General features: G+C 38.0%; 1 protein-coding gene and 1 long non-coding RNA gene across 7 annotated transcripts in view; one reads left to right on the top strand and one right to left on the bottom strand.

Annotated features, from left to right (window-relative positions):
- Window positions 1-15,501, top strand: part of LOC118339896 — a 59,466-nt gene that overhangs the window by 4,207 nt on the left and 39,758 nt on the right. The window lies entirely within an intron of this gene.
- Window positions 408-12,386, bottom strand: stat1a (signal transducer and activator of transcription 1a). 6 transcript variants are annotated; one of them, XM_035677700.1, is made up of 25 exons: window positions 12,231-12,386; window positions 10,764-10,894; window positions 10,181-10,325; window positions 10,010-10,105; window positions 9,264-9,350; window positions 9,015-9,093; window positions 8,151-8,242; window positions 7,611-7,762; window positions 7,360-7,518; window positions 7,145-7,237; window positions 6,827-6,886; window positions 6,718-6,738; window positions 6,435-6,525; window positions 6,252-6,293; window positions 5,981-6,070; window positions 5,609-5,707; window positions 4,567-4,702; window positions 4,180-4,235; window positions 3,929-4,023; window positions 3,709-3,848; window positions 3,206-3,394; window positions 2,644-2,719; window positions 2,459-2,555; window positions 2,228-2,269; window positions 408-1,246 (listed from the first exon to the last, which is right to left on the bottom strand). In XM_035677700.1, the coding sequence occupies exons 2-25, from the start codon at window positions 10,889-10,891 to the stop codon at window positions 1,217-1,219; spliced, it is 2,295 nt and encodes a 764-aa protein (XP_035533593.1). In that variant the 5' UTR covers window positions 10,892-10,894; window positions 12,231-12,386; the 3' UTR covers window positions 408-1,216. The 6 variants fall into 6 exon arrangements, with proteins under 6 accessions (XP_035533593.1, XP_035533595.1, XP_035533596.1 ...); XM_035677702.1 differs by having other exon boundaries at window positions 3,929-4,020; XM_035677703.1 differs by having other exon boundaries at window positions 9,264-9,347.

Below are 15,501 nucleotides of genomic sequence, written 5' to 3'. Positions count from 1 at the left end.
ATTATTTATATAAAGCTGAATAATAATAATAATAATAATAATAATAATAATAATAACAGTAATAATAATAACAATAATAATAATAATAATAATAACAGAATATACATATATATTTTAACGAATAGGGGGACACTGGCCAAAAAAAGGTTGAGAACCACTGTTTAATGTTTAAATGTTCTCTTTTTTATTTATGTTAAAGTATTTAATGTTGGTTAATGTGTGGGTTAAAATGATCATCTTTCAATGTGTCCTATTGAACTACCTGTACAATGTAATATAACATTTGTTCGAGCTTTAGCTAGTTATTTTATGTATATCTATGTAAAAAATAAAATGTGCTTTGTAATACAGATAATCTTCAATAACAGGACATTTGATTTGATTTATTCAAAAATAAACAAAACTCATGAAGTCATTATGTCGTTTAATTGCTCGTTCCACTGTTACAGCCCTTTAGAAAACAAAAGCTCATGATACAGTTTCTTAAATAAAAGCTCAGGTTGCTACAGGAAAACTTAACACATACATTATGTGTCACACATTTTTTCCACAAATTATTCTTTTAAAGTTTCCTTTAAATCGGCGTGTGTTCATAGTATTTCTGATACAAAGAAGGCGGCTTTTCAGAATGACATTCTTAAATTTCACTGTTTTACATTAAAGGAGGAGTTCACATTTCATAAGAAAAAGAAACATATGTACAGAAATAAAGCGACTTAACTTGATTTTAACCCCATTTGGACTGTATTTATTTCACCTGGTGAGGTTGGGAGATTTTAACATCACCTGCTTTGTGTGAAGTGAATATGTGGGCAATTTTTTTTACCCTCTGCCCAATAATATACTATTATTGTGATCCTATTATGGGTAATAATAATAATAATAATAATATGTATGTTCACATTTATTACAGTTATTATACAGTAAATATTTTATTCCCCACCAACCCTGTGATGATAAGCTCTTCCAAATGGGGCTTTATTCTCTCCAATGTTCTGCTGATTGGTTACTATACTGATCTGTATCCAAACTTAAAAGGTTCCCTGACCCCACAATAATAATAATAATAATAATAATAATAATAATAATGATTTTAAAATAATAAAAGAGTTTTAAGATCCACAGCAACACTGAGAGCGTTATAAATGATCAACCAAAAGCTCTGACGTAAAGTAAAGTGTGAAGAAAGGGATGAGATAAAGACACTTGGTCGTCCTCAGTTTTGGTCCGAAAACTCTGAACTCATCTGGAAAGAGAAGAAAGGGATAACATGTTATTTAAATTATTCTTGATCAATACATTTGTGTCTATTTTTCTTTTCTAAGGAGAAAAAAAAAAAAAAAACAGCTACAGAAAGACAAACTACAGCAACTTGTACCCAGTATCTTGTTAGGAAGGTGTTAAAGAAGAAGATCTATATCGTTTAGTATCTAAAAGAGACAAACTGATCCTTCACATGTTAACCACATGCAGATGCATCAATCCAGGCACAAAGTTAAAAAAAATAGAATTATTTCTTTCAAAACAATTCATAAAAATCTATAAACAATTACTTTGTTGTTCACAAAAGATTAGAATTTTTCATTCATGCAAGTAAACTGCACGTGAACAGTACAATTGGCCCTTATTAAGCCCCGCCCCTTTGTGGAACAACTTCCTCCTTTAATGTATGTAGATATGCTACATTTTGAAGATGGTTAAAAGATAAGAGAGACATATATATATATATATATATATATATATATATGATCACATCTTTAGTTAGTTTACCATAAAACACCTGCTTTTTGAATGGAGTTTGGTTTGACAGTCTGAAGCGATTAATAATTAATAATTCACATAAACTGAGCTGACTTATCTTCTAATAATGAACCTTGTAAACAGCATAAAGTAATGTTTTCTTCTTCTGTGGGCTCGTCATAAAAGGTTGAACCCCTATTTCTGTATTTCTGTCCTTTTTTTCTATGAATCTATTCTACAAATAGCTAAAAAGCAATACGGTATTCTTATTTTATACTATTAAATTAGCAAAGACCTTTTTGCATTTACCGCCAGTAGAATTAGAGAAAGGAGAAAGTTGACCGAGGTTCCAAAACTGGCAGGACTTACGAAGATCAATTGAATTCATGCTTTAAAAGACATTGCTATCTGCTGTAGCACAAAACAACACAAACACACTTTAACAAGGACTATTCAGTGTAGAGCAACAAGTTAAAGCTGCGTCTACCTGAACGTCAAACTCTTCAAATCCAGAAATCAGATTGTTGGCCTGAAAGCAGAGCAAGAAGAAAGACACAGAGACACGACAGGCTTATTATTCTTTTCCCTCGGCTGTGCATCCTGGATCTAACATTAAACGGTGAGTTGGTTCTGGACCTGCGCAGGACTCTGGACAGCAGTATTTAAAGATGCACACACAGCAGCAGTCTGTAAACTCGTGGTACAAAGCGGTACTCACCACAGCATCGATATCTCTGGGGCTCACGTACTGCGATAAAGCCTTGTAGTCGTCAGGAGTCATCGGCATCATGTTGTCCTGCAGTCTGGACGGATGTCTGTACCAACAGGAGAGAAGAACATCCACATTAACACAAAATATATCACATTAATTATCATGAATATGTTTTTGTGACGGATGCTTACACTTCTGAGACAGATATGAGCTCCGTCTTCATGTAGCCGGTCCTCTCTGGGTTCTCTACGTCCATGGGCTCTGTAGCTGGAAGTCAGATACACACAGATAAACCTTTAAAAATCTGAATGAAGTTTTGTATCAGAATGTGTATTTTGCGATTGAGTAAATTAAATAGAAAGCGTAAAGTGTGCAGTGGTGGTGGAGGAAGTATTCAGATTCTTTATTTAAGTCAAAGTGGCAATATCATGCTGTAAAAATACTTCAATACAACTGAATTATTGTCAGCAAAATGTACTTTAAGTACACATTATGCATGAAAAATGTAGTTGCTTCATACTGTATATAATATGTATGATTGAGTCCTGCAAACCCTCTCCTGCAAATATTTTTGCATTTAATTGAAATTAATTGTCAAAATAAAATATTAAGACTCATTTTCAGGTGTTTATTAGACCTGAAAATAAGTCTTAATATGTAAAAAAAACACAACAATAGAGCCTCCAAAATGTTACACACTGGACCTTTGAAAAGTATTTCATTACGGACGATGTCATTTACTGGAGTACTTACTCTCTGTGGGTTTGGGGTAGTACTTCCCGAAGGCCTTGTCTTTTGGGATGTTGGGGTAGAGGAAACGAAGCGGGTTCTCAGGGATGTTCTCGGCGGCCATGACCTTGTAGGTGCGGATGATGTCGGGCAAAGAGACGGCGGACAGTTCCTTCTTTGTGTACGGCTCCACAGAATGGAAGACCGGCTTGTCTGGGTTCAAAAACAGAGATTTTAGAAACTTCCAATAATGAAACCAAACCAACGTGCAGTAACTTATGTGATACAGATACCAATTATTAGAATTCAAGGAAACAATGAGCTAGGAGCTGTGCCCTTCCCAAGTCTCTAAGCGATGTAAGAGCTATGATCAACAGCATCAAAGGCAGCACTTGAGTGTAAAAGAAATAAAAGCGAGCAGCCGTTGTGCCTGATTTCTTTTGCTTACAGTTTGAAAACAAAGTAGCCGTTATTGGACACTAAATGCGGCCGAAGAAGCACTTTCTACACCAATTCCCTTTGCTCACCGTGCACGTCGTGTTCGATCCAGGTGAAGGTGATAGCTCCCTCTCTGCTGCTCTCACTGAACCTGAGCAGGAAGGTACCGGGACACTTGTCACTCAGCAGAGCCTTCTCCCTCTCCTTACTGATGAAGCCCATGATGGAGCTGCACACAGAGGCAGAAAAAAAAAATCACAAATCCACTCTCAGACCTCTCAGAAATGTTTAATCTAAAAATGAGCTCACCCGTCGTTCCAGAGAGAAAGCAGGTGTCTTTTGATCACATCGAGGATTCCTTCGATCCACAACCAGAAGGGAAAAGCTTTCTCATTGGCACCCTGCTGCGGGAAAAAAGAAAAAGGGTTTAGCAAAGATACACTTTACAGATACTACAAATAAAGCAATCATGTAAATAACAAAATAATGCTTTGAAAGGCTGTATTTTTAATTAAAAACCAAACATATCTACTGTATATCATAGGCCGATTGTGGTTAACCTTGCAAAACTTGGTCCATGGAATTTGTCCCTCTGGGTTCCTCTGGGCCTTGGCTCCTACAGAGAAACATTCAGGTTTCAGCATTTTCTAATTAAGGTATGATTATGACATCTATACAGCGCATTAGAATAAGCGTCTCATTTGGAGTTCTCACTGCAGATTGCCTGTTTACAGTCAGCTCTGTGCGTTGTAAACAAACCGACTAGCCAACGGTTTAGAGTAGAGATGCATGCACAAAAGAAAAACACTTTTTATGGCGATTGTCTGAATATTGTCATACTCGGAATAATAGTGTCAAAGTGTGAAAGATCTGAAAGACTCAGAGGTGATAATCTTTAAAAGTCTATAATTTTGCTTTCGGTTGGGTGTTTGTGATGCGGTTCCCACCGAGCAGTTTGTCAGCCAGCATGTTGAGCTGCTCCTGGTTCAGGCCTCGCTTAGTGACGGAGGAGAACTGCCAGCTGAGAACCTCGGACAGCTGAGACCACTTCGCGGACGGAGGGGAGAGGAAGAACTTCAGATTCTGAGGATGAGGAGAGAGAAGATGAGGAAACTTTATTAACACCAGTAAGGGTCTGAAGACATTTGAGGCCAATTAAATAAATATAAAATAAAAAAACATTCTCACTCATTTTACAAGCAAACACTTGTGACAAGGAAATCTCCATTTTGGTTATGAAGAAATTCTGTAATATTTCTATGATTTAACAATAAACTTCACAATCAAAGAAGACAGCAGTGAGTGAGGAAGCATTCAGCTTTTTGACTTGAATAAAAGTAGCAGCAATACAGTATAGAAATACTCATCATCACATCAAAATATACTTAAAGTACTCATTACGCCTTTCTGATTCCTACATGATTGATGCATTTAATGTTGCAGCTGGTGAAGGAAGAACATTTTTTTTAATTACTTTATATACTGCTGGGTTAAACAGTAATAATACACAATAACTTATTTATTTATTTATATTTTATATTAATAATTTAAACCTGCAAAGTAACTGGTAAAAGCAGTTATTAAATATATGTAGAGATGTAGAAGTATAAAGTAGCATAAAATGGAAATAATAGCAAGTACTTGTACTAATGTATAGTATCTGAGTACTGCACCACTCGTAAATTGTGTTTGTGTCTAAGAGAAAATTAAAAGTTAGAGGAAATTGGTGAATGAATTCTCCTAAATCAGTCGTACATCCTCTTGAGAACGGACATGTTCTTGCACGAGGCCCATCTATCATGTAAAAAAATCCCAATCTCAATAAACATGAACCAAAGACATTTCTTCACTTTTTCTTTTTTTATTCAGTTAACTTTAATGTTTTGTCACTCCTACTTTTAGTTTTTAAGGAACTAACTATAATGACCTTGGTTTGTGTTTGTGTGTGTGTGTGTGTGTGTGCGCGCGTGTGTGTGCGTGTGTGTTCACCTTCGGCTCGGTGGTCAGCATGTTGTACCAGAGGATGGAGGCCCAGCCGCTGGGCAGCTGACAAACGTTAGATATGACCACAACAGGCAGAGATATTGCCTACAACAACATATAAACAACAACAGGAAATAATTATAAACAAACTCATGAAATCCAGATTAAATAACACGCTAGTCTTTTATTTTCCCCTGTAGACTATATGAGGGGATCTCTCCCACAACGGCAATAAATAAAATCGCAGATTTACAAATGTAATAATTCTTTTTTTTCTACAAAACAATATTACTGAGATTGTATGTCCCCACATTATAACATTTGCACTTTAAATCGTGATTTAGACGTTTGTGTCAAGGTTGTGTCGTCTGGTCTCACCTCCAGTTTGATGTTGAGACCCGACTGGTTGAGCTGCAGCTCGGACTCGAAGCTGAGCGAGTGAAGCTCCTCGGTGACGATCAGAGGACCCTGAACAAACACGGACACACAAAGAGGGTTCCCACTCTTTACACACCTTTCCAGGACAATTAAAGTCACTGTACATGTATTTATCAACCACAGCAACAAGAAATCTGATCATTAATAGGCTGTATGCATGAAGGAATGAGAATTTCACTCGCATTCATAATATCATCACTGAGACTCTTACCTCATTCGTTCGGTTGCCGGCGACCTTCTGCTCTTTCAGTTGCTACGTGGAGAACAAGAACAAATTAGAGAAACACACCACGTCATCAAACTTTGTCTTTTATTGTTTGAATTGAGAGACCCCTTAGTGGCAGAAATTACATATTGTACATTTAAAGTATTTAAAATGAAACACCCTTCTTACCAAATGTCTGAACTCTGCTGCAAGGCTGCCGTTTGACTCCTCCATGTTCATAACTTTGGTGTTTGTTCCCAAAATGTTGAACTTCCGAAACCTGACAATAGACACGAATAAGGAGTCGAACATTTATTGACATTCAAATATTTGATATTGAATGAATAATGCTTTTTTTCTGTTTACTTACTGAAAGTATCAGTATTAGGATTTTTAGCATAAAAAGAGTTATTAAAGGAGACTTTGTTGAATATTTATCTTAAAATGTGTGTAAATGGTTTTTGAGACGTACCCTTTCTTCTCTGTAACATCTCTGAGGAAAAGCAGAAGTTAAGAGATTAAAAACATGTTCATACACAGGCAGGTATCAACTGTTCTCAGAAGGTAAATGAACAGCTTACTTATCAAACACAGCCTTGACTTTGAGCTGGTAGTTAAACTCCTGCAGCTTCACCAGGAACCTGAACAAAAACAAAAATTCAACTGAAACAGGAAGTTGACACAGAATTGCACTTGTTTTTGTACATTTGTGACACGTTTGCTGCGTTTATATTTTTCACTCGTGACATTTTATTTGGGTGACACAGATTTTTCACAGAAAAACAGGAAAACCACAAGTGTAATTATTAGAAGATTAGAAGAGTACTAAAAGAACGTATAACTTATAACCACAACTAGTTCAGTTTTGACATCAGTATTGTGTTTTTTTTGTCTCTTACCGTAGTTTCACAGTGAACTGGACGCCTGTTTTCAGCACCAGGGGTCTCTGAGGGTGGGTGGGCATGCAGGGCTGCCTCTCCACAACCAGGGAGCTACACACACACAAACACACACACACACAATGTCCATTATTGCTTAGTTACCCACAAAAAAAAAGATTTGTAAGTTAAAGTAAATCAAATTCTAATTGATGACCAATAATAAGGTTCCTTACTTGGAGAGAAGGTTCTTGAGGAGATCCAGGGCTCGGGCCTCCAAGAAAGCTTTTTTCTGTGTGATGGGGTCGCTGTCGTAGGTGAACTTCTGCTCCAACTCCTGCAGCTTTTTCAGGTGCTGACGGACCTGCTGGAGACTCTCTGCTACTGCTGTGAACCTGCAGGAGGAAGAGGAGGAGGAGAGTATTTGTTTATTTTTTTCTGTTGCTGTTGTTTGTTTATTAAGCTTGTGGGAGGCAGGAAGACTCACCAGTTCTGTAGCTGGTCCACGCAGGCGTTGGGCGGACCGCCGATACAGGCGATCTGCTGCCGCTGCTTCCACTCAGGCAGCTCCTCGGAGATCAGGTCAGACAGCAACGCCTGAGTGACGTTGAGGAGGTCGGTCAGCTGGGTCACCACGTCCTGAAACAGCAGAGAAAGCGTTCATAAACAGGTCGACCACAACAGCAATTCTCAAACGATAACAAGATACCTTATTCTCCCCTTATCCAGCAGTGCCAGAATGAATTTTGATGTCATTTTAGTCTCAAAATCTTACAGTTTTTGCACTAGAACAAAAATATGGTAAGAAATCGTAAATATAGCTCTGACAGCCATCCATCCTCTGTATGCCCTCGGTCTCTAGCTACTGCTGTGAGGAGGAGAGAGGAAGAGGAAGTAGAGGAAAAAGGGAGAGGACAAGGTGGATAAGGGGAAAGAGGAGGAGGAGAGAGGAGGATGGGAGGAGACAAATCAAATCCCTCCCTTAAAACATATCTCATCTGTTTTTATTTCGTCTCTGTCTGCTCACCTGTCGTTTGGCTTTGAGTTCAAAGCCCATCCTCCCAACCGTCATTTTCTCTTTCTCCAGCTCCTTTGGTGTCATGCCGTTCATTTCATTCTCTACAGAAACATAAATAAAACCTTAAATCAGAGTTTAGCGTTTAGCGAGTCTTACTGTGGAAGAGAACACTGACACCCCATTTAGACTGTTAAAAAAGCAGTATCTGGACCAGTTAAGGTGGTGGCACATCAGCCCCAGACTCCCTTAAAAAATACTGGAGTTTTGTGAGTTGTTGGGTTCTGGGAATCTTTATAAGCTTTGTGAAATGCTGTCTACGACAAATTCCTAATTATTTGTCCCTTCTTATAAATTCAGAATGTAATACATTCAGTTATTTCTTTTTTTGTGTAAAAAAATGTTGTGTCTGCAAAAAAGGAATCTCAAGAAAGTAAAACAGAAATTAGTTAGATATTAGTCTTAGTTTTTGTCTAAAAAGAAAAGTAATCTTGTCAAGCATGTTTTGCCTTAGAAAAGTAATCTGGTTTTAAGAAAAGATATCAGACTTTCTCTTAATAAGATGTTACAGCTAATATTGAGCTTAGTTTAACCAGTAACAATAATGGTTTGCATAAAATAAAAATCCCAGCAAAGGAGAAGATTATTTTCATTATTTTAAGAGTAAGACCACTTGCATAACTAAGTTTAAGTGAAGGTAATCTTGTCACAGTGTTTAAATAAAAGTGACAAAAATAAGAATCCTTCAGGTTCCTTTATTTAATATATACCTGCATTTGTTTTATTATGCTGTTTGAAGAAATTGTGTCTTATTTTTTTTGCTAATTATTAATTTAAAATTAAGGTTTAAATTCTTCAATTCAGCAGTTTTCCCACCTCTGTTCTTCAGCGTGTTGACTTTGAAGTCGTACTCGTCCTGCAGATCTTCTAGGTTCTTAATGTTCTGATCCGCTACCTGAAGAAGAAGATTTGAGGAGAATTTCGATAGTTTTTCTTACCAGCGTGATGTCATGTTGCAACCTGAAGCTGTAACTGTAATCTGATCCCGGTTCATCATGTGAAGATGTTTAGTATTTACACGTTATCTATACGGTGTCTGTATTGACTGTAAAAAAGATAAGTTACCTGGACTCGGTCTTTCATCTCCTTTACTTTGTTGTCCAGCTTCTGTTTCTCCACCACCATGGCCGACACCGTCCCTTCACCCTCCTGCTGCAAACAGAAAGGTAACACTATATTTTACTTTGTGAATAAAAAAGCACTGAATGAAAGTCTCTGTAAATTATATATTAGAATTCATTAATTGAAACTGTACAAATTGAACACGTTTTAACTATATTTAGTGCCAAATAACTTAGCCATGTCCAGGAAGATTTAAAACTATACATTTCCTCATTAAAATGTCTATAAACAGCTTTGTTCTATATGTAGTTGAGTTGTGTACCTACATTATCCCAAATGTTTCCAACAATATTCAGACTTTATTCAGGTAACGGTGCATTTTACCGATCGCCTGTCGATGGCATCATATCCCTTTTGTGCATACGTTGTGGTTGTCTGCCAGAAGCTGTAAATAGTTTAAGGCCACGTTTTTACCATCCACTTTTTAGATCTTGGTGGTTTTTACCTCTATATTTGAACCGAATGAAGGATTTTATCGTACGTCCGGATCTCAGAAAAACAAGCTGAGCAAACCTCCGGGCTAATATATATTAACGCCTATACAATTACAGAATAATAATAAGTGTGTAATTATATAATGTTTTCTCAGATACAAAATGTGTCATTTTAATATTATAAAACTATTTTAAAATGAGTGGATCCATTTTCTTCGTTATCTAAGAAAGAAAAGTTCTGTGAAAACGTTTTACCTCTGCACTTTTTGCAGTGGCCAGGATCTTCTGCTCCTCCTTCAGGTTTCTGGAGATGATCATGGCCATGTGGACTGGATCTTCCTGGAACCGATCCTGAAGAGACAATCACTCTACATTTAGAGTTTATCATCAAAATTATAACTCATTACACAAAGAAAGAAGTCTGACCTGCAGGTTCCTCTTGATCTTGCGGATGTTGTGCTGCAGCAGGAAGTTGTTCTCCAGGGCGAAGCGGCTGTGTTGGTCGTCGAGCTGTGCCAGGAGGTCGTGGAATCGAACTGTGGCCAGAGAGTCCTGCATGGCAACCGTGTCCCTGAGGAGGCGGAGATGGAGAACAAGTAGAGACTAGGAACTTCCTACCATCTACTGGTCACAATGTTGTAGTCTATAAATACATACACAACTATTTACATACATTAAAAACATAAATAACCTAAATGGATCCTACAAAGACATTTAAAACCATTTTAATGAGCATTTTATTTGACATTTTCTGACATTTCACTGACTATCAATTAATCAAAAAAGTATTAGGCAGATTAATTGATAACGAAAAATAATCATTAGTTGCAGGATAATACACAAATGTTCTTTTTCTTGTTATTTTAGTCAGTGGCAACTTTTCAACTACATTTTCTAATTAAAGTTGCAGCCCTATTAAAAAATTAAGAAAAGGATTTGAAAAAGTAAAACTTTACTTAAAAAAGATAACAAAAAGAACTCAGGTTTCCTCGCAGTGTGACAGTCTTACCAGTCGATGCTCTCGATCCACTTGCTCAGGTACTGGCGGATGTCCATGGGGAACGAGTCGTCATACAGCTGGTCCACCTGCTCCAGGTACTTGCAGTCCAGCATCTGGAGCTGGCACCACTGCGCCATCTTCTGGTGAACAAGAGCAGCTTCATGAAGATTCAGGGTCACAACTTGTAGCCCATACTTCATTTAAAATTCAGTGCATCACAAAAATTGATTTTTAAAAAGCAATATCGATAGTAAATCGATAGGTCAAATGTCAGGGAGCTCTGGAGCTACAATCTTCACTCACTACACCAACCCAGTGGCTTGTTAACAGATCAAGAAAACAGAAATCAGAAGTGCTGACTCGATAATTATTATGCAACATGTCTCTCCTCCCTTCTGCTCAGGGGAACTTTAGAAACTAAAACCAAGAGGTCTGTAATCTTGGAGGATTATTACACATTTTTCTTTTGACATGACATAGTAGGGTAGACATAGATGTTACCCATAATTAAGGCTCTGTTCTATTCAGGTCAGGGTGCTGCTATTGTTCATGTTGGCTCACTGGAAAGGTGATAACACCTGCGTTCACCCTGAGTGGCTGCAGTGAAAAGGGTCTATTCAGATTTGAACAAGAAGTTAATAAATATAGAAGATGCAGACGCAGAAAAGTCCAACATCTGAGACTTTAGACTTGTGTGTTAAACATTGTTGAATGAAAAATCTAAAATAAAAAGACAAATAATGAATACACACAACCATCCTGAAAAATAAAGATATGGATTTTTGTCATTCTTGCATCTGAAATCTGCATTTGTTCATTATTCAAACCCAACATTATAGTACATATTTAATCATACCAAGCTGGCCCATAAGTCCATAAGTTTCATTTCCCCCACTGGTGTCACTCTGCCTCTCCAGCGTTAGTCTAAAAATATCCTCCAACAGAAATCCTCCCAGGACCTATCTAGCTTTCGTAAAACCAAATTCCATCCAGAAATGTGACTTTTTAAGGTTTTCCTCTCTATTGCCATAAATACCAGCGTCACAGAAAGAAACAAAACATTTTACCTAAATAAGTATGTGGCATTGGTGAATTCGGCTCACATGTAATTCACCTAGTGTCACATATGAACTACAATTACAACATTTGAGACAGGTTGGTAGTTTATAACCAACGATTCAGACTTTAAGTGGTGGGCGAAGACTGGTTCCGTAAACCATTACAAAGAAAGTGTATTATTTATTAAAACAAGTGCTGCTTGGTACAGCGAATATAAAGGGGAAGCTAGCGACGTATAACCAGTCTTTAGTGCTTCTCTAGGAGTTGTTTTTCGTTTAACATTATCGATTAGCAAAGCCAAGTTCAGCTCCTTAAATCTGTGGATCAGTCTAGTTTAAGTGTATCTTAATATGATAACAAATACCGTATTTTGGCTACATTTAGTGACTGCGTGAGGAAGTAAGTGATTAAACTTACCTTTTATTTTTGAGGGATCGTGTACAATCTCTGGAAGAAATGTAATAATACTGGAAAGAGGTTTTTTTCCAAAATTGTGCAACGAATGTGCCAACAGATACTCAGCCTATTTCTGCTGCTGTAGAACTGTACGGAAACAGCGTCATCCAATCAGCGTTTAGAATTACTCCCATGTGCCCGCCCCTTTTCTCGTGACAGCCAATCAGGACGATGAAAATTGGCTGTTCCGTCAGTTAGCTGGTTTACCCACAATAACAATAATACACAGTGTGTTTTTATTGCAGATTTGGTAATACGAGCACAAAAACAAGAATAAATTCGCGCTTTATTTATTTTTTCTTAGACTCCAAGGTTGTCAAATAATCTGTAAAGTATATTTTAAATGATTAAAAGCAATATGACGCAGAGTTTTTAGGGGAGGAAAGCCAATAAGCAGAAGAGCTTAGAGTGACCACGTGTTTTCAGAGAAAGAGAAAGTAACCCAGACACCTACAACTCTGAAACTAAAACCTAATTCATGATAAAGATCAGTTTGCACATTACTAATGTCATTAATGTCTCTTCTTATCTTTCTTTTCTCTTCTTATCTTTCTTATATCTACGGTTGTACTGATCTTTGGAAAGTTACTCTCCTTATTTTTCCTGTGCATGAGTTTTTGTGTTTGATTCTGAGCATAAGTTGATATTTGTATATTTGTATTTGTACTATGCTGTATATGTTGTATTGCACGGCACAGAGTGCATCGCCAGGTCACATTCCTCGTAGGCGTTAAAAACGCTACTTGGCACATAAACAAAACTTCCTGATTCTGATTTTGGATCCAAAGGGATCAAAGAACAATCTTAGAAAACGGTAGATAGAATAAGACTTATCTTTCTATGTTTCTACCATTTGTACTTGCCCGCGCCCTGATAATAATTCGTAATAGTAACATCCTATAGCTGCAGGTTACCAAGTGGTCAGGAGCACCTTTAACTGAGGCTTTGCACAGATTAGAATCGGGGGGGGCTGGAGTTTGGCAAGGATGAACGATGAGGGATGGGATTCAATCAGGCCCCTAGAAAAGAGGGAAAAATACTGAATACAGCGCTATCTCTTGTTTTAGTGGAACAGACAGAAATTGCTTTATCTGTTTCGGAAGGCGGTCACAAAAGAATATAACCACTGATTTAGACTACAGGGAACCTTGGCTTTAGGTCACTTGCTAACGTGTCTTATCTAACTTGGTAGAGAAAAATACTGAATACTGCCCTGTGTCACTCGGCGCATATAGAAAAATAACAATACCAGAAAGAATATCAGAAGCGTTCCACGCGATGCATCCAAGTTCTGTTGGTTTTGTTCTCCACCAAAGCCATTAGGGACGAGTATGATATTAGTCGATAAGTGTCTGTCATCTGAAAGTGCATATTGCAGCTGGGGGGTGGGACCCTGTCTTCACATACTTCATACACTGTATGCCCAAAAAATATAGACATGTTTATAGCACATTTATGATTATTAACTATACAAAGCCCACATTTTGGTGCCAGCCTGTGGTGACGAAATAAATAGCTTTTAAAAAAATTTTTTTGACATACCGTTGAAGACTTAAGTTACCCAGGGGGAAATATTCGTGGGGTTGATCTTTGACACACTGCCTGTTGTGAAGCAGATGTTAACCAGGACAAAACGAGTCTGCTGTAAGAACGCCATCCTGTGTGGTTTACAATAATACTTTGCATAGCCAGCTATTCAAGCTAGCTGTTGCAGCCATGTTGACTGGTGTACCATTTTTCAGACTTCATAATGAATCACTGGTTTCACGTTGCATGTCAGCAAACAAACTGTTAGTGTACTCTCTTCAGAAACCACACAATGCTGCATTAAACGATCAGATCTTAGAGACTGAACTCATGGTTTCACCAGAAAATAACATTGTTTTGAGAGGTCGATGTATCAGGTGTGCTTACTATTGCCTTCTGATCACAGACAGCTAGCTCATTGCAGTGCAGCATTCAGAACTTTCGGAACTGACACAATGCAGGAAACATGACCTGGATGTTGTGGGGCCGCTTACTCTGTGGTTTATGTGTCATCGTATACTGTACTACAGCCATACAGTAGCGAATGTGATGAGTCATATCTTAGACATAAATAGCCAACAAACTCCTGGCAAACTTTGCTGCTTCAGTCTCAGGCCATAGAGGAAAAGCAAGACTAAATATAAATATCTTGCATTCCTAATCCTCCTCTCGTTGAAACATATCTTGTCTTTAACAGGAACTTTGTATTTAAAATCTTGACGATCCTCGCCGGAAGTTGAAATGAGAGTAAATTCTGCTTTATTGCAAGTGCAAACTCTACCGCGTGTCCTGCTGATACAGTTATTCTGCTCCTTAGGTCTAAAGGAAAGCAGTTCTTGTAGAGATACACGAGAACAATCAACAATTATAGAAAGTCACTCAGTGATGCTGACAGGACATTTTGTTCTCTGCAGGACACACAGAATTTAATCTCGTCGGCCAAGTTGGAGGACGTTCTGTTCCAACAGAACAAGACTTTTTGGTCAGAACCCCCATTGAAGCACCCAACAAACAGTTCAGGACATCTAGCACTCGGCTCAAAATCAGACAACCCTCCCTCTTGAGCATCGAGCGCGAGTTCCGTCAGCCTTCAACTGCCCAGGTCTTTCAATCCACTAGCTCTGAGCAGCAAACAGGGAAAACAAGGAAAGAATATGGGTCCATTAACGGAGGATAGTTGAAAGATTCCCTGCGCGGTTGGACACGCAGGGTTTGGTAGCTAATTGCGCAGCTAGGACGTGCGACAAGTAATTGCGATCATGCTGTTTATTTTTGTGCCAGAGAGTTCTAACTAACAAGCCTCCTTAAAATCTTGTTTTTTGGACCTCCTGTGGGTTTGAACTTCCCATCCTGCTCGCAGCTGCATCAAGTGTTGCAAGCCTAGCAAGAGACATTGAAGGGAAGAGGCAAATTGCAAGAAAATGCCAGGAGAAGGCAAGAAGAAGTCATAAGGGAAAGGAAGATATTGGTTCTAACCAATTGCCACGAATAGCACCAGTAAGGTTTTTTCCGTGTAAGGCGGTTCCTTCAAATGGGCTTCAAATTACAGGTATGTCTAAGGTTTAACGGGGGTAAGGTATCCTGACTTTAAAGGAAAGTCCTTACAATTTTGGTTAACCTGTTGCACAAAAAGACCGTTAAGAAGCTAAAACTTAACGGTACTCCTTGATTTTAACTTATCTTAATTTGATGGAAAGATGTACAT

This window comes from Morone saxatilis, unplaced genomic scaffold (genome assembly GCF_004916995.1).
Source record: "Morone saxatilis isolate NCDOM2014 unplaced genomic scaffold, NCSU_SB_2.0 Contig6, whole genome shotgun sequence".
NCBI classification, from domain to species: Eukaryota; Metazoa; Chordata; class Actinopteri; family Moronidae; genus Morone; species Morone saxatilis.
The sequence above is the reverse complement of the archived record's forward strand: the minus strand, read 5'-3'. Positions and strand labels throughout refer to the sequence as shown.

Bases quoted from the DNA above. Each gene is read 5' to 3' on its own strand.
- stat1a (XM_035677700.1), bottom strand. From the start codon at position 10,891: ATGGCGCAGTGGTGCCAGCTCCAGATGCTGGACTGCAAGTACCTGGAG. The intron at 6,526-6,717 runs GTACGTCTCAAA...GTCTATTGTCAG, and splicing joins GATGTTACAGAGAAGAAAGG to GTTTCGGAAGTTCAACATTT. The intron at 4,236-4,566 runs GTGGGAACCGCA...GTTTCTCTGTAG, and splicing joins GCTGGCTGACAAACTGCTCG to GAGCCAAGGCCCAGAGGAAC.